Below are 16,666 nucleotides of genomic sequence, written 5' to 3'. Positions count from 1 at the left end.
AATCCCTTCTCCCCCTGGTCAGCAGGCCTCCCCTGGGCACGGCTCACTGCCAGGCTGCACGCTGAGGGCTGAGTCAAGCTATGATGCGTTCCCTCCAGGACCTGCTTTCACACCTGGGCCCCAAGCATCCTGCTGGTTTGGGGAACTAAGGCAATGGTGGAAGCCGCAGTCTCCAGCACCCCACCCAGGGTGCACGTCCAGCCCTTGCTAGAAGTGAGAGGGGAATGCCAGGCGGGGCCTCTTCCTTCCCTTTTTGGGGAGATTAAAGCAGGATTTCGGTTGGAACTCAGCCCTCGGCAGAACAATAGAGGAGGGGTGAAGTTTCTGCACACAGGTGGTGAAACTGTGAATCAAAGGGACACCTTCATCTCCCCAAGATAAATACCCCCTTTTCTTTCCCTCTCTGCCTCACCGTTTCTCCTTAATCCTCCCAGGAAATCTGAGCATGAAAGCTTTGCAGCTCCCGGTGCCACGGAAAGTTTGAAGGGATTTAAGAGACACTGAAATCTGGGTGAACAATAAAGGGGGGTTTCAGGAACGGAAATTGGGGCCGCAGGGCTGCAGGTGCACCCCTTTGTCCCAGGAGAGCTGGGGATGGGCGCTCCGTGCTCACCTGGGAGGAGGCAGGCATGGAGTCCACTTTGCACCTGCCTCCGAGTTCCCACATGTCACAAGTTCTCCCACCACTCCAACCAGGGCCCTGCCTACGGCCCTGAGTCACCTGGCCCGCCTCCGTGGCAACCAGCAGGGCTGCCCGTACCTGAGTGCCTCCTGGATGGTTCTGTGAGCCTCGTCGCGATGTTTCATGCCCACCAGGCTGGTGGCCCACTGCTGCAAGATGTGCTTCTTCTCCATGTTGATGGCCTCTATTTCTGTGCAGGCCTGCAGTGGAGAGTTGAGGTTATGTGGACGTTGGTCTCACATCATTAAGCTCAGAGCCCCCAAGAGGACATTGGAGAGCCCCGAGCTTCCCAAATCACCTTCCTTCTCCGAGACCCTAGCTTTTCTTTATATGCAGCAACAGAAGGACACACATGAAATTAAACATGGCTCAAAAGGCCCATCCAACACTTGCCTGAGCCTTGAGCCCCAGCCGTGACATGGGAACAATAACAGTACCCACACGCTGGGGCCATCAGATAGACGGGATGGTGCCTGTAGGCCCAGCACTTGGGGTCGAGCTTAGAGCGTGCTCTTAGCTCGACCCCAAGTGCTGGGCCTCATGACTGTACTTATGTGTCATTCCAGGGGAATCACTGCACTCCTAGCAATTTGGCCTCATGCTGATCCTTGGAAGGGGCACGGAGTGGGGCTGGGTGAGGCCCTCATTGGGCCACGAGCATCTCAGTGGAGATGCTGAGTCCGATCAGCCTCTGCTCTTGCTGGACGTGCATGGTAGACACTGGAGGAGGTCAGAGCGGCCTCGAACACTCACGGGGATGATAGGAGGGCAGAGTTGGACGTTTCATCACACTGGGGAATCCCACTCCCGTCATCAGGGCTTTAACAAATCACCTATTCATTACCATTACAGAGCATAAAGTGGTGTGATTTATTACACCATGACTGCTGAGACATTTCTGGATTTGGGTAAGTTATTAACTGAGAAGGCCACTCTGTGCCATGGACCAGGTTGTGCACTGCCCAGCGGTACCCGGCCGAGGCAGAAGGTGCCAAAACTGCTGGGCTCCTCCCCAGGCTGGGCTGAGCGGGGACGGTCAGCCAGAGGCAGGTGCCCTCCCACGGAGCTCCCCGATCTGCCGGACAAGGGCTTGTTGGCCAAGGTACAGGCTGAGATGTAAAGACTGAGCTGAATTCAGTTTTTAAATGTTTTAAACACAGTCCCCATTAAGAAAAAAAGTGTTCATTCTAAGCAAATTAGAATATGTAAATAAGCAAAAAGAAAATTTAAAAAATCCCATTATTTAAAGTTGACCATTTCTATCACCCTGGTGTTATCTTCCTGTGTGTGTGTGTGTGTTGTGTTTGCCTGTGTGTATGCAATCACATTGTATTATTGTTTTATAACTTAGTATTTAAAAGTAGCATATTGTGAATGGGCTTCACAGCAAATATTTTATTGGTGAGATAGTCCTCCACTGTATGGATATATCATAATTTATTTAAACAACGTCCTCTTCTTGGGACTTTATTTGTTATCACACACAGCACTGTGTCCCCAGGGACTCTCTATTCATTTTGTTCACTGAATATTTAATGTACAAAAATTTAATTTGCATGCCCATTTTCCCTGGAATGAAGGCCGAACAGTGATATTTTGGGAGAGTGCGCTAGGGGATGGGGGTGGGTGCCCGTGACACGTGGTACAATATCATCCTTGAATAAAGGTCCTGATGAAGGCACACTGCACCCCCACTATCAGTGTAGAAGCCCTGCTTCCCTTGTCTTGTTCATCTTTGCCAACATGGTTGGGAGAACCCCTGTCCTGCCCTTGGCTGTCATCAATGTCTGTGGTGCACCTGCCATGGCCCCCCAACCCTCCCCCCAGCCCCCCGGTTCTGGGTGCAGAAAGCCAGGATGAACAAACGTGGGATTGGCCCTGTCCTGGCAGGACACAGCCAGCAGGGAGCGGTGGGAGACACAGAAAGACGGAACGGAAGAAAACGACAGTGTTGTGTGTGTGTGTGTGTGTGTGTGTGATCATCACAGAGCAGAAACGCGCACGGCAGATTCTGGATTGATTTTCAAAATCTCTTTACACCACCAAACTTACTGGTATTATGCTTAGAAAGCCCTCTTCAACCCAGGACTCTACAAATATTTCTCTTTTTCTTTCTTCTGGTATAGCTTCCCTCATTTCAATAGTTGATCCCATGTGGAATTTGTTTTAGTGTGTGGTATGAGGAAAAGATGTGATTTTTTTTTCCCCCAAATAATTAACCAAATATCCCAACACCACTGGGTGCATAACTCACTTGCTCTCTATTAATTTACAATCCATGAAATTTCTATTCAAACGTTTCCTTGATTCTGGGCTCTCTCACAGGCTCCCACAGCCTACCTGTCTGTCCCTGACTCCAGTAAGTCATTATTTTAGCCACTTGGGCTTTCTAGCATTTAATGTTAGGGGGGACTCATCATCCTGGTTTGTCCTGGACCCCCCTGGTGTTAGCCCAGAAAGTCTCATGTCTCAGGAAGCCTGTCATTTCCAGGCAAACAGCCTTCATGAACTTTCCTCCCTGGACAATTCTTTGCTAGTCCTCTGAATTTATATTTTAGGTAAACTTAAGAATTGCTTTGTTAACTAAAAAGCTTCCCTCTGCCGAGATTCTGATGGGCATTCATTCTAGATTAAGTATACTCATAGGCTGGTGAGAACTGGGCACTGTCCAACATGGACCCAGGTATGTTTGTTTGTTCAAGCCCACCCATTTGTCTTTCCTTCAATGAAAGTGTGTTGTTTCTTTCATGCCATCACTGCACGTATGAAGATAGATGGTGATTCACAGATTAAAACAAAAAGCGACAGTGATTTTGGTTTCCAGTGCCAGTCACTGAATTTGGCGTTGCATTGAGCCTGGGCTCTCTCTTACTCGCTATGGAGTGGAGATGTGGGCACTGCCCAGGAGTGCCAGTGGTCCAGGCTGAGAATGGTTAGGGAAACTTCAGCTCTCCTTGAAAGAGGTCTGCTGTTGCTAAGAAGCTTGCTAAGGATGTCCCAGCAAGCAGGACAGAATGTCCCAGCTCCTGAGAGGCCTTCTAGTCTATCACTGCTATGGTGAGAGTAAGAACACCGGCCATCAGTCAGCTGGGATCATCACCGTGGTTCAGGCAGATGCTCTGAGATGCTTATGAGGACAGACGGATGTGCAGGGGGTGGGCCAGCTAACTGAGGGCTCAGTCAGTCTCTCAGCAGGCATGCAGGCGCTTCCCAGGCGCTGCCAGATGGCATGGGTGATGCTTACCTCACTCACTGCTTTCCTGAGCATCTGAGTGTCTTTAGCCTGTGCGTGGTACTGGGCCTCAAACAGGGAGGTTTGTTCTTCCAGCTGGTTGGCTCGGGTGGTCAGCTGGTCCACGTGCAGGTCCTAGAAGGGAAGGGATAAGATGCATGGTGAGACAGGTCCCCACCAACCCAGACCCACGTCAGCGATCCCAGGATGGACACGGCCCCCCCCCCCCCCCCCCCCCCCCCCCGCCCCACAGAGCTGTGGTATTCAAACAGGAGCAAGGCTGATTGGGAAATCCAAGGTGTGGCCATTGTCATGTGGGCATCATCTTTGCAGAATACCTGCTGCTTCTTCTCCAGCTCAGCCCGCATGCGCTGGGCTTCTGACTTCTTCACGACTTGCTTCATCACTTGGATGTCATCACGCACGTCCTGGTCTATGTTCTGCATGTAGAAGAGATGCAGAGCCAGGGTCTCCATCTCCGTTTGCAGAGCTGCCACTGGGAAGAGAGGGGGAGGGTGTCCCAGCATCGCACACAGGCCAACACGGACACAGCACCCCTCCCCTAACTGTGGGATGGGCCTGAGAAACAGCCTTAAAACTACAAAGACCCAGACCATGCCATCAAAGATCTTACAGTCTATTAATAGGTGGAGAGACAGAATATATGATCAACCTAGACAGCATATTAAAAAGCAGAGACAGTACTTTGCCAACAAAGGTACATCTAGTCAGGCTATGGTTTTTCCAGTAGTCGTGTATGGATGTGAGTTGGACTATAAAGAAAGCTGAGTGCCGAAGAATTGATGCTTTTGAACTGTGGTATTGGAGAAGGCTCTTGAGAGTCCCTTGGACTGCAAGGAAATCCAACCAGTCCATCCTAAAGGAAGTCAGTCCTGAATAATCATTGAAGGACTGATGCTGAAGCTGAAACTCCAATACTTTGGCCACCTCATGCAAAGAGTAGACTCATTGGAAAAGACCCTGATGGTGGGAGGAATTGGGGGCAGGAGAAGAAGGGGACAACAGAGGATGAGATGGCTGTATGGCATCACCGACTCGATGGACATGAGTTTGAGTAAATTCCTGGAGTTGGTGATGGACAGGGAGGGCTGGAGAACTGCAGTCCACGGGGTTGCAAAAAGTCGGACACGACTGAGCAACTGAACTGAACTAATGCCCATCAATTGCAACACTCCCTCTACTCCCACCACACGTTAGAGATTCTTCATGTTCAAGGATGTTCTGAACAGCGTCAAGGTTAAGAGGCCTTGTGTGAATTTTACAGATTTCTTACCACATGGAAGTCGGCAACGTCAGGTTCGGTCCTAAATCCCCTGGGAGAAAAACCAGCCTGAAGGGTGGGCTGATCATCACTGAAGTATGGGTTCCTTGTAACAAAACTCTCATGAGATTTATTTATAAGCTAGAACATCAGCTTACTTAGGGAAACAGACTTCCACCAGTAATTGTTCACTGGTGTAGAGCGTTCCTTATTCAGTGCATAGATCCAAACAGAAAATCGATTTATAGATCAAAAGGCTGATGGGTGAATATCATATTAGAGTCAGGTGTTTCTGAAGGATGGACTTAAACTTGACAAACACATTTTTTTTTAACATCCAAGGTGATTTAAAAACTCTAACACTAGAGAATTCTTTGGGTCCCCTGGGGGGGAACAGAGGGGGGTACAGGGAAAAGAGGGGGGAGTTTTGTAGAAAGAGTGGTTGCTGGGTGGACTGTAGGAGTGTATCTGGGGAGAGGGTCTTTAAAGAGGTCATTAAGGTAAAACGAGGTCACTAGGGTGGGCTCGAACAACTGGTGTCTTTAGGAGAAGATGAGATTAGGACACAGACACACAGTGGATGAGCCCTGTGTGGACACAGGGAGATGATGACTGTCCATAAGCCCAGGAGATTGGCCTCAGGTAGAACCACCCTGCCAACACCTTGATCTTGTACATCTGGCCTCCAGAATTACAAGAAAGCAAACTTCTATTGTTCAAGTCGCTCGGCCTATGGCCCTTCGCTATGGCAGATGGCGCTGAATAACCCACCCCACCTGAATCAGGGAGCTTGCCCACCCTTCCTCCAGGGCACTCACGTCTGCCCCCTCTCTCCTTCTTTCCTGGATGAGTGACTGAGAGTCAATATTTCAATTTTTTTTTTACTAAAAACATTTTTTTATTCATTTATTTTTGCCTGCTCTGGGTCTCCGTTGCTGCAAGCAGGCTTTCTCTAGTTGTGGCGAGTGGGGTCTGCATTCTGGTTGCGGTGGTCGGGCTTCTCATTGCACTGGCTTCTCTGTTTCGGAGCACCGGCTCCAGGGCCTGCGGGTTCAGTCGCTGTGGCTGAGGGACTAAGTTGCCCCGCGGCATGTGGGATTGTCCCAGACCAGGGGTAGAACCCGTGTCCCCTGCATTGACAGGCAGATTCTTCATCGCTAGACCATCAGGGAAGTCCTCAAATATTCTTTTAAATTTGTATTCTTTCAACATTAGTGAAATCAAGTCTGTTTGCACAGTATGAAGACTGGCTGTCCTCTTCCTTCTTTGACGTGCCTGTTCATACTACCACCCCTTCTTCTATGGCAGGATAGTAGTCTTTTACCTATTAGGCTTTGAGGGGTCCTTCATGTGATAAGACAGGGTGGGCAGAGTCCTGAAAAGCTCCCATGAGCTCTGCCCCTGGTGTCACTCCTGAGATCAGGTGTGTTTGTGCCAAAAAGGGTAAATATCAGATGGGCCTGACCTCTGCAGGTAAGCCCTCTAGTAGTAGAGTTTTCTTGACCTGGTGTCAGAAGAGGAAGTCGGAAAGATATGCAGGGTCAACAGGCTTTGCTTAGCATGAAATAGGAGTCTAAGTGTTCCTTCTTGGATGGTCAAATGAGCGAAAATATTTAGTGATTTTAAAGTGCAATCTGTACATTCAATTTGCAGTAAATAGATAGATTCCAGAGTAAACTTCCTGGAACTCTCGCACCATTGATCTATTTGCCCATTTTTTTCCCTTGAGCCATTTTGTTTCTATTGCTGTAGATTGATACAGTGCTTTGATATTTGTTAGGAAATATTCCCTCAACACCTTTCTTTTTCAAAACTTTCTTGGATATTCTTATGCATTTAGTGTTCCAAGAGATCTTGAAAATCAATTTGTTGAGAATGGAGAGTTTTTAAGGTATTGCTCTGGAATAATTTCTAGCAAGCATCGATAAGGGGGAAAAGCGAGGAACAGAGTGGTGGGCATAGTATACAGCTACTTGTGTAAAAAAATAGAAAAAAATACCACACCCTTATAACTTTGCTTTTCTATACAAAAATATCTTTAAAAGAAGACACAAGAATCAATAATACCATTGTGACTCTGCAGAGGGTGCTGGACTAGGCCAGAGGGAGACTCCAGAGAGCTTCAAATTTGTATTATTACTTCTCAAAAATAATAAATAACTATGTTAAATAAATTCAAGCTCACTCAAACATCACATTTGTGGATTTTAACTGGACTTGCTGTGAACTGCTTGTTAATTTGGAGAAATGACATTTATATATCGTGCATCCTCCTATCCCATTACACGACTGTTCCATTTATTTAAACGTTTTATGTCCTTTAGTAAAATTTTATTGTTTTTCTTCAGGCAGGTTCGCTTGCTTCCTTTTATTTATTTATTTGGCTACACTGGGTCTTCCTCGCTGTGTGAGGGCCTTTTCTAGTTGTGGTGTATGGGTTTCTCATTGTGATGGCTCCTCTTGTTGCAGAGCACAGGCTTCAGGGCGTGCGGGCTCAGTCACTGCGGCACAGGCTTAGTTGCCCCACTGCATGTGGGATCTTCCAGGGCCAGGGATCTAACCCATGTCCCCTGCCTGGGCAGATGGATTCTTAACCACTGGACCACTAGGGAAGTCCAGTTCACTTGCTGCTTATTAGACTTATTCCTAAGTATTTTATGGCTGTTATAGCTATCATGGATGAGATTTTTTAAATTACGTTAATAATTCTTAATTGGATATGACTGGTAGAAAAGAAAATTATAACTCTAGTATTGTTACTTTATAGATTTCTTATCACTTTTATTTGCTTCTTTTTCAACAGTAATCTTGAATCTTCTAGGTAAACAATCATACCATTGGTGGAGAATGAGTCTCAAGACGTCATATCCAGAATCTATACTTCGTTTATATTTCCTGTTTACTTTCATAGCTGGAACGTCCAAAACAGTGTATCCTCATCTCATTCCTTACCTTATCTATGATCACTCCAGGGCTTTCTACTGAGTAAAACTGTCTTATTAGTTCCTGATAAACACTTACAAAGAAATTTCCTTCTATTCTAGTTTAGGATGAATAATGAATTTTATTCAAACATCCACTGGGCATCCACCCAGAAAATCTTTTTGTTCTCTCTCCTTTAAGAAAAAAGTGCAATGAATCAGTAGATTTCCTAATTTCAAATTATCCCAGAATTAAGCCCTTCTTCACTAGGAGCTATTTTTTTCTTTTCATATATTGCTAAACTTAATCTTTTGTTGATGAGCAAAAGTTTAATATTTAATAATATTTTATTTAGGATTTTCATATCTTGTAAGTAGGATCACTTTATGTTTTTGTACACTGTAAGCTTTTTCCAGTAAGGATTATACTGAGAATTATAAAACAAGCCTGGGAAGAATTTCCCAAAATTTCCACCCTCTGGAGGGTTGAATAACATAGGGAACGTCTGGTTTTGTCCTGTCTGTAATCCTATGGCATTTCCCTCCCTTTACCTTTGGAATTTAAAAATTTCACCAAGTATGTCTGGGCATGTTTATTTTTTCTTCCACCCATCTGGCCCTACATGAGTCTTTACACCTGAAAATTCATCTTTCTTGAACTCAACGCAAACATTTTCCTCTGATGTCATTGGTTAATGCCCCTAATCTCCTGGAATTTCTATCTTATGGATGCTGACTTTACCAGACTTATGTCCATGTCTTTTATCTCTTTCTCAGAATGTTCATCACTTTGGGTTTTTGCTCTGAATTCTGGATAGAATTCCTCACACTGGACTTTTAGTATACAAATTCAGTTGTTCAATTTTCAGCAGTGCTGATTTAGCTATTTTGTACTTTTTTGGGGGAGGGGGGATGATGATTCTATTTTTTAATTCTGAGTATCCTTTTCCCTAATAGTTGGTTTTCATTTGACTGGTGAGATAGCCTCTAAAATCTCACGTCAAACACCAGTTGGCAAATGCTTAGTTTTCAGAACCCAATGTTTGTCTGTGGAGAGGTCTGCTCTCCTGTCTGGGGATTGCTGCTGCGGACTCACACTTGGGTGTAAAGGTTACTGACTGGTGGGCTTCACCTCCCTCCCAGGTAAGGTGGGCAACCATAGACATTGTCCAGGGGCAAAGGCCCATGTTTCACCTACAGGACAGGGCCACGGCAGCACCTGGTAGGCAGGGCTGGGACCATCACCCAAATCCTTTAGTTCAAAGAAGCGAGGAATGGTGCTGTGAGGTGGGTCCTTGCTTGGTGGAACAAGCTCTGCTTCTGCTCCCTGATGACCTCCAGAAAGGACATGTTGTCCATAAACACAACTGGATCTTTCCAGAAGCCCATCCGCGCCTTGAGCCTCTGAGGAAAGGTGCTCTGGTGGGCACTTTCTGCTCCTGTGGCGGGGGGCGGGGGGGCGCTGGGGGACCTGTGTCCTCTTTCAAACTGGTCTAACTTCTGTTATAACTGGAGGATGTGGCTCCACCATTCTAGTGTGAGTGCCCTGCTCTTCTCTTTTTGGTAGATTCTGTTAATTTGGTGATAATCAGGGAGGAGTGCTCCCTAAGGGAGCACTTCCCTAACTCTGTCTGGAAACCTCTCCTACATTTCTCAGGGTCCAAAATCCTTCTTTCCATCAACAGTTGAGATACAGGTGTGATTCTGTTTTCTTCCAAATTCTTTTAGGTTACTTCCCCCATTATAATATCACACAGAGGTGATGGAGAAAGTCAGAAACATGAAAAACACAAAAACTGAAACAATCTGCTGTGACGACGCTGTTCACTGTGGCCCACCGCCTCCACTCTGTGCGGGGCTTTGCTCTAGGAACAGTGACTAGTCCTAGCCCGATGGCCTCTTCTGCTCCAGAGTTACCTGCTCCCCTTAACCTGCCACACAGCCTGGGGCTTCAGGGCTCTGGATCATGGGTCCCTGCACTTTGGATTGGCCTCACCTATACCTCCCCACCTGTTTAAACCCTGCCCATCCCCACTCTTCCCTGCTTTCTGGAGACCCTATCTTCCACCCCAGCAACCCATCAGCCTCTCCCACTTTTGACTCCATAAACCCAACCTGCCGGCTTTCAGTGTTTGCTGCTTTGCCTAATTAGGTGCATTTTAAGACATGTCTTTCCTTCCCTAAAAGGTTGGGAATGCCTCCATGACATGAACACATCTTGTCTTTCATGATGTCCCACAGTGGCTCGGGGTCACGACAGCACATGGGGATACCCCTCGGGGTCATGATGGCACTTGCGCCACCACCAGGTTGCAAAGGTATTCAGGGATTCGATGGTAGGTGAGGATCCCCTTGGGGTCTCTGTGGCATGTGGGGACACCCCCCGTGGACACCTGCAAGGACACGGAGCAGCCTTACGCTTTTTGCGCTCCTCGTTGGTGGTCTCACAGGTCTTGGTGTAGAGCAAGCGCACCCTCTGCAGCTCCTCCTCCTTCTGCTGCCTCGTGCCCGCAGCGATGGAGTGGCGGTCGTGACTTTTCTCAAGCTGCATCTGCAGGCGGGCCAGGTGCTGCTGGACCCCGTAAAGGTTCACCCCCAACTCCTGCCGTTGGACTCGGCTTTGCTTGGTGGCCACGCTCTGCACCAGAGAGAGAAACTGGGTCATGGAGACGCAGGAGGGAGCACAGCTGAGTGGGAGGTGGGACAGATACGCACCAGTTCTTGAAGTTCCAGCCTCAGTTTCTCTATCTGCCGGTTAAGATAGCTCTTCAGGGCAGCCTGGAATCTTATCATCAGGGGCTAGAACAATGGAAGAGCACAGCCAGTTACCGTCCTGTCCCCTCTGGGGCTTAGCCACAGCTCTTGGGGGGGTGGAGACAGAAATGACTTTCATACTGGGTGCTCCCCACCTCTGCCCAGGATTCTTACTTCAGAAGTCACTTGTGGTCTCACTGTAGGCACTGAAGGACCTGAGTGCATATTTTGGCAAAATGACAGGATAAGCTGGGGCAGTGGTGCTGGTTTAATCCCCGGAGCTGAAGGGCAGTGATGAGCAGAGCCTTGGATGCCAGCACCAAATGAACCTTGAGCCCCATTTCCCACTGCAACCTTAGCACCAGTCAAGACCCGTCCTCCCCACTTGCCAGAGGCATGGGACACGCAAGATGATGTCTCTTAGTGGAGGTGACCTAGCCCCCACCCAAAGTCTAGAGACATTTCTGGCCATCACAACCAAGATGGCGCTGCTGGCATCTGGGGGGTGGAGGCCCCGGGGATGCTTCTCAGCACCCTTCAGTGCTCAGGAAGCGCCCACCACAGTGATTGGCTTCCAGTGACTAGGAAACGCTGAGTCTGAGTGAATGAACCTGAAGGGAGAACACACTTAACGAGGTGGCAGCCCAAACCCTGCAGGTCAACTATTCGGGGAGCAGATGAAGCAGAGCGCAACATTTGCTGGTAAAAGGCGGGCCGTGGAGGCTCCAGGCAGAACAGGGCAAGTGTGGCAGTGTCTCTAAGTCCATCTTCGTCTGTGTGGGGCAAAAGCAAAACCCCCGAATTTCTTACGTGGTCTGGGTCCAAGACCACCAGCTGGGATTTGTCTTCTTCCGCCTCGTCGCTGCCCTCAGATTCCACTCTCTCCACCAGGCCCCTTTCCTCCACCATGCTTAGCTGCTGGATCCTGTCAAGGAAGGAGGATGCGGCGCCCTCCCTGGGGTGGGTGCTGGGTTCTAGGGGGACAAGTAAGGGGGGAATGGCAAATGTTATTGAGCAGTTAATAGAGAGAGTGCTTCTCTGGGGGGAGTTCATCAGAAAGCCAAACACCCAGCCTCGTGCAACAGGAGGGAAAAGAGAAAGACAAAGCCCCTCTTGGGCTAGGGTTCACAATGCTATTCACAGGGTCTTCTGCGCATGAATTTTCTACTAGCTAATTCAACGTATTTTGTAGAAAGACTGAACTTTAAAGGTAGACAAGAAGCAAACACATTTTGTGGATACCTTTTAATACATAAATAATGAACAGAAAGGGGGCTTCTTAATGATGGATTAGATTTTTTTTTTTTAAAGGAAAACAACTGATACGATTGAAAAGCAATCAGTGAGGCTCAAGTTTCAGCTTTTCTTCCTTCCTGAGCTGGAGAGATCCTGTTTTGTTTCTAACTCATTTAGATGAGTGTTGTCTGCATGTCACTTGTAGGTAAGGTGAAGTTTTGTTGGCTGGATCATCCGCACACCACCATCAAATGGAATATTTGTTGTTGTTGTTTAGTCACTAAGTCGTGTCCAACCCTGTGACTCCATGGACTGCAGCATGCCAGGTTTCCCTGTCCTTCACTATCTCCCAGATTTTGCTGAAACTCATGTCCATTGAGTCGGTGATGCCACCCAACCATCTCATTCTCTGTCATCCCCTTCTCCTCTGGCTCTCAATCTCTCCCAGCATCAGTCTTTTCCAATGAGTTAGCTCTTCCCATCAGGTTATATATAATATAAAATAACCCAATCTGCTTTCTCATGTACTCAACACTAGGATACCAGAACCAAGTGGAAAGATAGGGGTATGCCTGAAAGCACCTTGGAAAACTCAGCCCACAGGCACATGTTTAGGGCCGAGCTCCCCTCTGAGACCAGAAGGCAGAGAGGGATGTGTGGCCAGGGCCATGTCACCGGATTTCGGTCCAGGCTTGGTTCTGCCACTTCATGGGTAAATAACTTAATGACTCTCATGGTCTGTAAAATGGAGAACAGTTCCTACCTCACTAGGTAAGTGAAAGGATTAAATTAGATAAAACAGAACAAATGTTCCACGTGTCTTAACCATTTCTGTTAATGACATTTTTATCTTTAGACTCATAGCCCAACAGGAAATGAGGTAACAGGGGGCGAAGGAGTGGGAGCCCTCGCACAGAAGGGGATGGGAAGTTGCTTGTCCTGTAGTACCTGACTCCGGGGTGAAGGGCACCTCTGTGCTCGGAGGCAGCTCGTCAAGACCCAGGGATGTGTCGCTGCTCTCGGGGCTCTGTCTGAGGTGATGCCCAGGCTCCAGAGGAAAGACCTTCTGCCGGAGCGCTTCCTGGGATTGTATAGAGCAAAAACAACAAAATCTGAGTTTATGAGGGTTTAGTCAGGACTGAGGCGTTATTCAAATTTGCTTATTACAGTGTTCAAAATTCAACACAGTTGTTAAAGCAATAATGCATATCATTTGGCTTTTGCAATCATCAAAACAAAAAATACCTACCTCCACCCCCATGAGGGATTTAGGAGTGGTCTCTGCCCGACTAGATCTGTAGCAAAGTGTAAACACTGAGGCACGGGCATGTGCTGGACGTGAGCTTCTTTATTCCCAAATGCTGCTCTCCCCGAGGCTGGTAAACAGCATTTCTGAAAGCCTGAGCCCCGGCCAGGGTCTCCCAAGAGGGCTGTTTCTTCTCTTCTTTCAAACGGTTTCACTTTGGGGACATTTCCAGAAGAAAATGTTTTCCCAAACACCAGGCTCCGTTTTAACTCTAAAGGGGACTCTTGCAATGATTATCATTGACAACAACTACTGCTGCTGATGAACTGGTGAACATGGGTAAGGGCAGACAATGACCCTGCACAGGACCCTGCAAGGTGGATGCCAGTCATTTCTGTCTCCTGCAGGGGAAGCAGCTCATGGAAGCTGAGGCCCTTGCTTAAGTTTGCCCAGTTAGCCAAAAGCTGTCTCAATGCCCAGCTCCTGCCTGCTCTTTCCAGCTGTTCTTCCTCAGGTGATGCTGCTTCTAGAAATGACTTCTGAGGCATCCAGAACCACAATGATATTCATGGGAGCCCAGAGTCAAAAGTATACCTCTGGGGGGTCCAGAAAGGGCTTCTCTTAATGACCACACTGATGACCCAGCAGCTCCCACTCCACAGTTAAGTTACCTGAGAGCTGGGAGGAGGAAAATAGGGTTCTCTCTTAGGGTTTGTCTCTGCCCTTCTGGTTGATCAAATTTGCAGACTGTTTCCCAGTGAGTTTTCTTTTTCTTGTAAAGTAAGAGGTTTTACTAAGATACCAAACCATACTGTTTTTTTTCTCTCATTCCAATCTTTTTTTAAAAAAGAATTATTTATTTACCTATTTATTTGGTTGCTCCGGGTCTTAACTGAGGCATGAGGGATCTTTAGTTGCAGAATGTGGAATCAACTAGGGATTGAACCCAGCACCCTCGCATCGGGAAGGCAGAGTCTTAGCCACTGGACCACCAGAGAAGTCCCCCAGTGAGTTTTCCAGAAACTAGACTTGAGGATGCAAACTGGGTTCATAGCTCAGCAAGTGACCTATACTTCAATACTCCTGGCTGTCTGTTTGGCCCTGTTTGTTTTTTCAGCTGTGCCACGTGGCTTGTAGGATCTTAGTTCCCCAATCAGGAATTGAACCCAGGCCCTTGGTGCTGAAAGTGCAGAGTTCTAACCATTGGACCATCTGGTAATTTCTGCTCCTGGCTATCTTATAAAGGAGGGCACTGTTTAGTTGTTAAAATCTTAAAAGTGGTTTTGATATGCATTTGTCATTTGTAGTCATAAAGCTTAATTATAGTGCATCAAATATTGAATCATGTGATTCTCTAAAGTTATTATCTCTTTCGGCTTTCACAGGGTGGGGAGGAACTTCACAGTTCAGAGCAAGTATGACTGCCATCATAGCTGCATGCCTCTGAGTAAGGAAGTCCTTTGGCTCCTCAGTTTCCTAATCTGAGCAATGGGGATAATAATAGTTCCCACCTTATGGGGTTGTTGTCCCTGAGACAACACATGTAAAGGGCATGGAAGTGTCCAGCCCAGAGTACATGATGAATAAACATAATGCCTTCTCTTCCTGCCCTGCCCCTCGCTTCCTTTCTAGAACAATCAAACCTAAAGTCAACAGGTGGAGTTGACCCAGTGTGGGGTGATGAGTCTGGACAAAATGAGGAGGGTGGGTTCCAGAGACTGTCCCCAAGGTGAGACACAGGTATCAGGCCTGGGCCTGGCGAGGAAGGTCTTGGCATGGAGAGTTACAGCCCAAACATTTGCGGGCTTGCCCATCAGTAATGGACAAGCTGAACTGATGTCCCGCCTGATAGAACACCAGAAAAACATGGCATCCTTCCGTGACATTCTAAACCTGGAGACCTGAAAATACCAGGCAAAACCAAACTGAGGGACATTCTACAAAATAGCTGGCCTGTGACCTTTAAAAGTGTCAAGGTCATCAAGGTCAAGGACAGATTGAGAAGACTAAAGAGATGATACAGCTGAAGGCAGCAGGCGATTCTGAAGTGGAACTCTACTGTAAAAGACATTACTAGGACATTTGGTGAAGGAAGCCCGAGGTGTATTTGGTAATGTAACACATTGATTTTGATAATTATCACATGGTTGTTTGCGGAAAACATATACAAAAGCATTGGGAGGCAACTTACTGTCAAATGCTTTTAAAAAACATTCTTAAAACTTCTTTAAGGTACTCCAATTTTTCTGTGTGTACTTGCTTAAAAATTAAAAAGTGAAAATAAGCCTATAACTATTATTATCCACAGTTGCATTGTCCAGTCTGGTAACCACTTATAACAGTTGGATATATACATTTAAACTAATTAGACTCCTCAAAAGATTAAAAATTCAGTTTCTCCATCTCCTTGGCCACATTTTAAGTGCTCTATAGCCACATGTGACTAATGGTTACCATATTGGACAGCGCAGATAAAGAGCATTTCCATTATCATGTAGAGTTTTACTGGACAGTGTTGCTCTAGAGACTGGACACCTGGATGCCCTTATGTGGAATGGTTCCAACTTGGGTTTGGGAACACAAAGGAGGGTCCAGAAACTCTTGGCCTATGATGGTGGCTCCTGAGACTTAAGTTTGCTAAGACATTCCTAATAGGCATTGCCATGTGAATTATTTATAGTGTACCCTGAGTTCCTCACATAGATTTACAGACCTCATGAACAGTAAAACACTATAGACCTCGGGCTACTCACCTGGCTCATTTGCTCAGATAGGCCTAATACTTGCTGGGAGCGCATTGTGGCGATAAACCCCATTCCGCTGGATTTGGATGGGTAAGGGGCCTCTCTGTCCTCAAGACCCATCTCCCTCCTTGTTCCTTCATACGGGTGTGTGCGGTCAACTTCTTCTTCGGGCCCGTCCCCAGGACTGATGTCTGAGGAAGCCAGATCTGGAGAACTGACTTCCCCTTCAGGGGACGTGGCTTCCAAATCAGATTCTAATTCCTCTTCTAATTCAAATTCCTCTTCCATTTCCATTTCCCCTTGGCTTCCTCCATAGTCCCCCTGGGCTGTGACTTCCCCATCATTTTCAATTTCCCTTTCGGAATGCTCTGTAGCACCCTCAGCTTCTTCATTTCTCTGGTCATTGCTCTTCTCCACTGGCGATACCTGTAGCTATGAAGCAGGAAAAAAAAATCAGGAGACAAAGTGTAAAGGATCTTGTGAGATTTTGTTCTTAATAAGGTAATTATACTGATGGGAAACAACAGAATGGGAAAGACTAGAGATCTCTTCAAGAAAATTAGAGATAT

At 47.0% G+C, this 16,666-nt stretch overlaps 1 protein-coding gene across 1 annotated transcript in view; it reads right to left on the bottom strand.

Moving 5' to 3' along the window:
* Nucleotides 1–16,666, bottom strand: part of CCDC40 (coiled-coil domain containing 40) — a 45,198-nt gene that overhangs the window by 23,106 nt on the left and 5,426 nt on the right. The window contains exons 4-11 of the mRNA XM_043462536.1: nucleotides 16,107–16,529; nucleotides 13,056–13,188; nucleotides 11,682–11,845; nucleotides 10,833–10,916; nucleotides 10,536–10,755; nucleotides 4,253–4,410; nucleotides 3,927–4,049; nucleotides 761–882 (exon numbers count right to left, since the gene is read on the bottom strand). Coding sequence (XP_043318471.1) covers nucleotides 761–882; nucleotides 3,927–4,049; nucleotides 4,253–4,410; nucleotides 10,536–10,755; nucleotides 10,833–10,916; nucleotides 11,682–11,845; nucleotides 13,056–13,188; nucleotides 16,107–16,529 — 1,427 coding nt within the window. The remainder of the gene's footprint in view (nucleotides 1–760; nucleotides 883–3,926; nucleotides 4,050–4,252; nucleotides 4,411–10,535; nucleotides 10,756–10,832; nucleotides 10,917–11,681; nucleotides 11,846–13,055; nucleotides 13,189–16,106; nucleotides 16,530–16,666) is intronic.

Source organism: Cervus canadensis, chromosome 1, assembly GCF_019320065.1.
Source record: "Cervus canadensis isolate Bull #8, Minnesota chromosome 1, ASM1932006v1, whole genome shotgun sequence".
Classification (NCBI taxonomy): Eukaryota; Metazoa; Chordata; class Mammalia; order Artiodactyla; family Cervidae; genus Cervus; species Cervus canadensis.
This window is presented reverse-complemented; position numbering and strand designations above follow the sequence as displayed.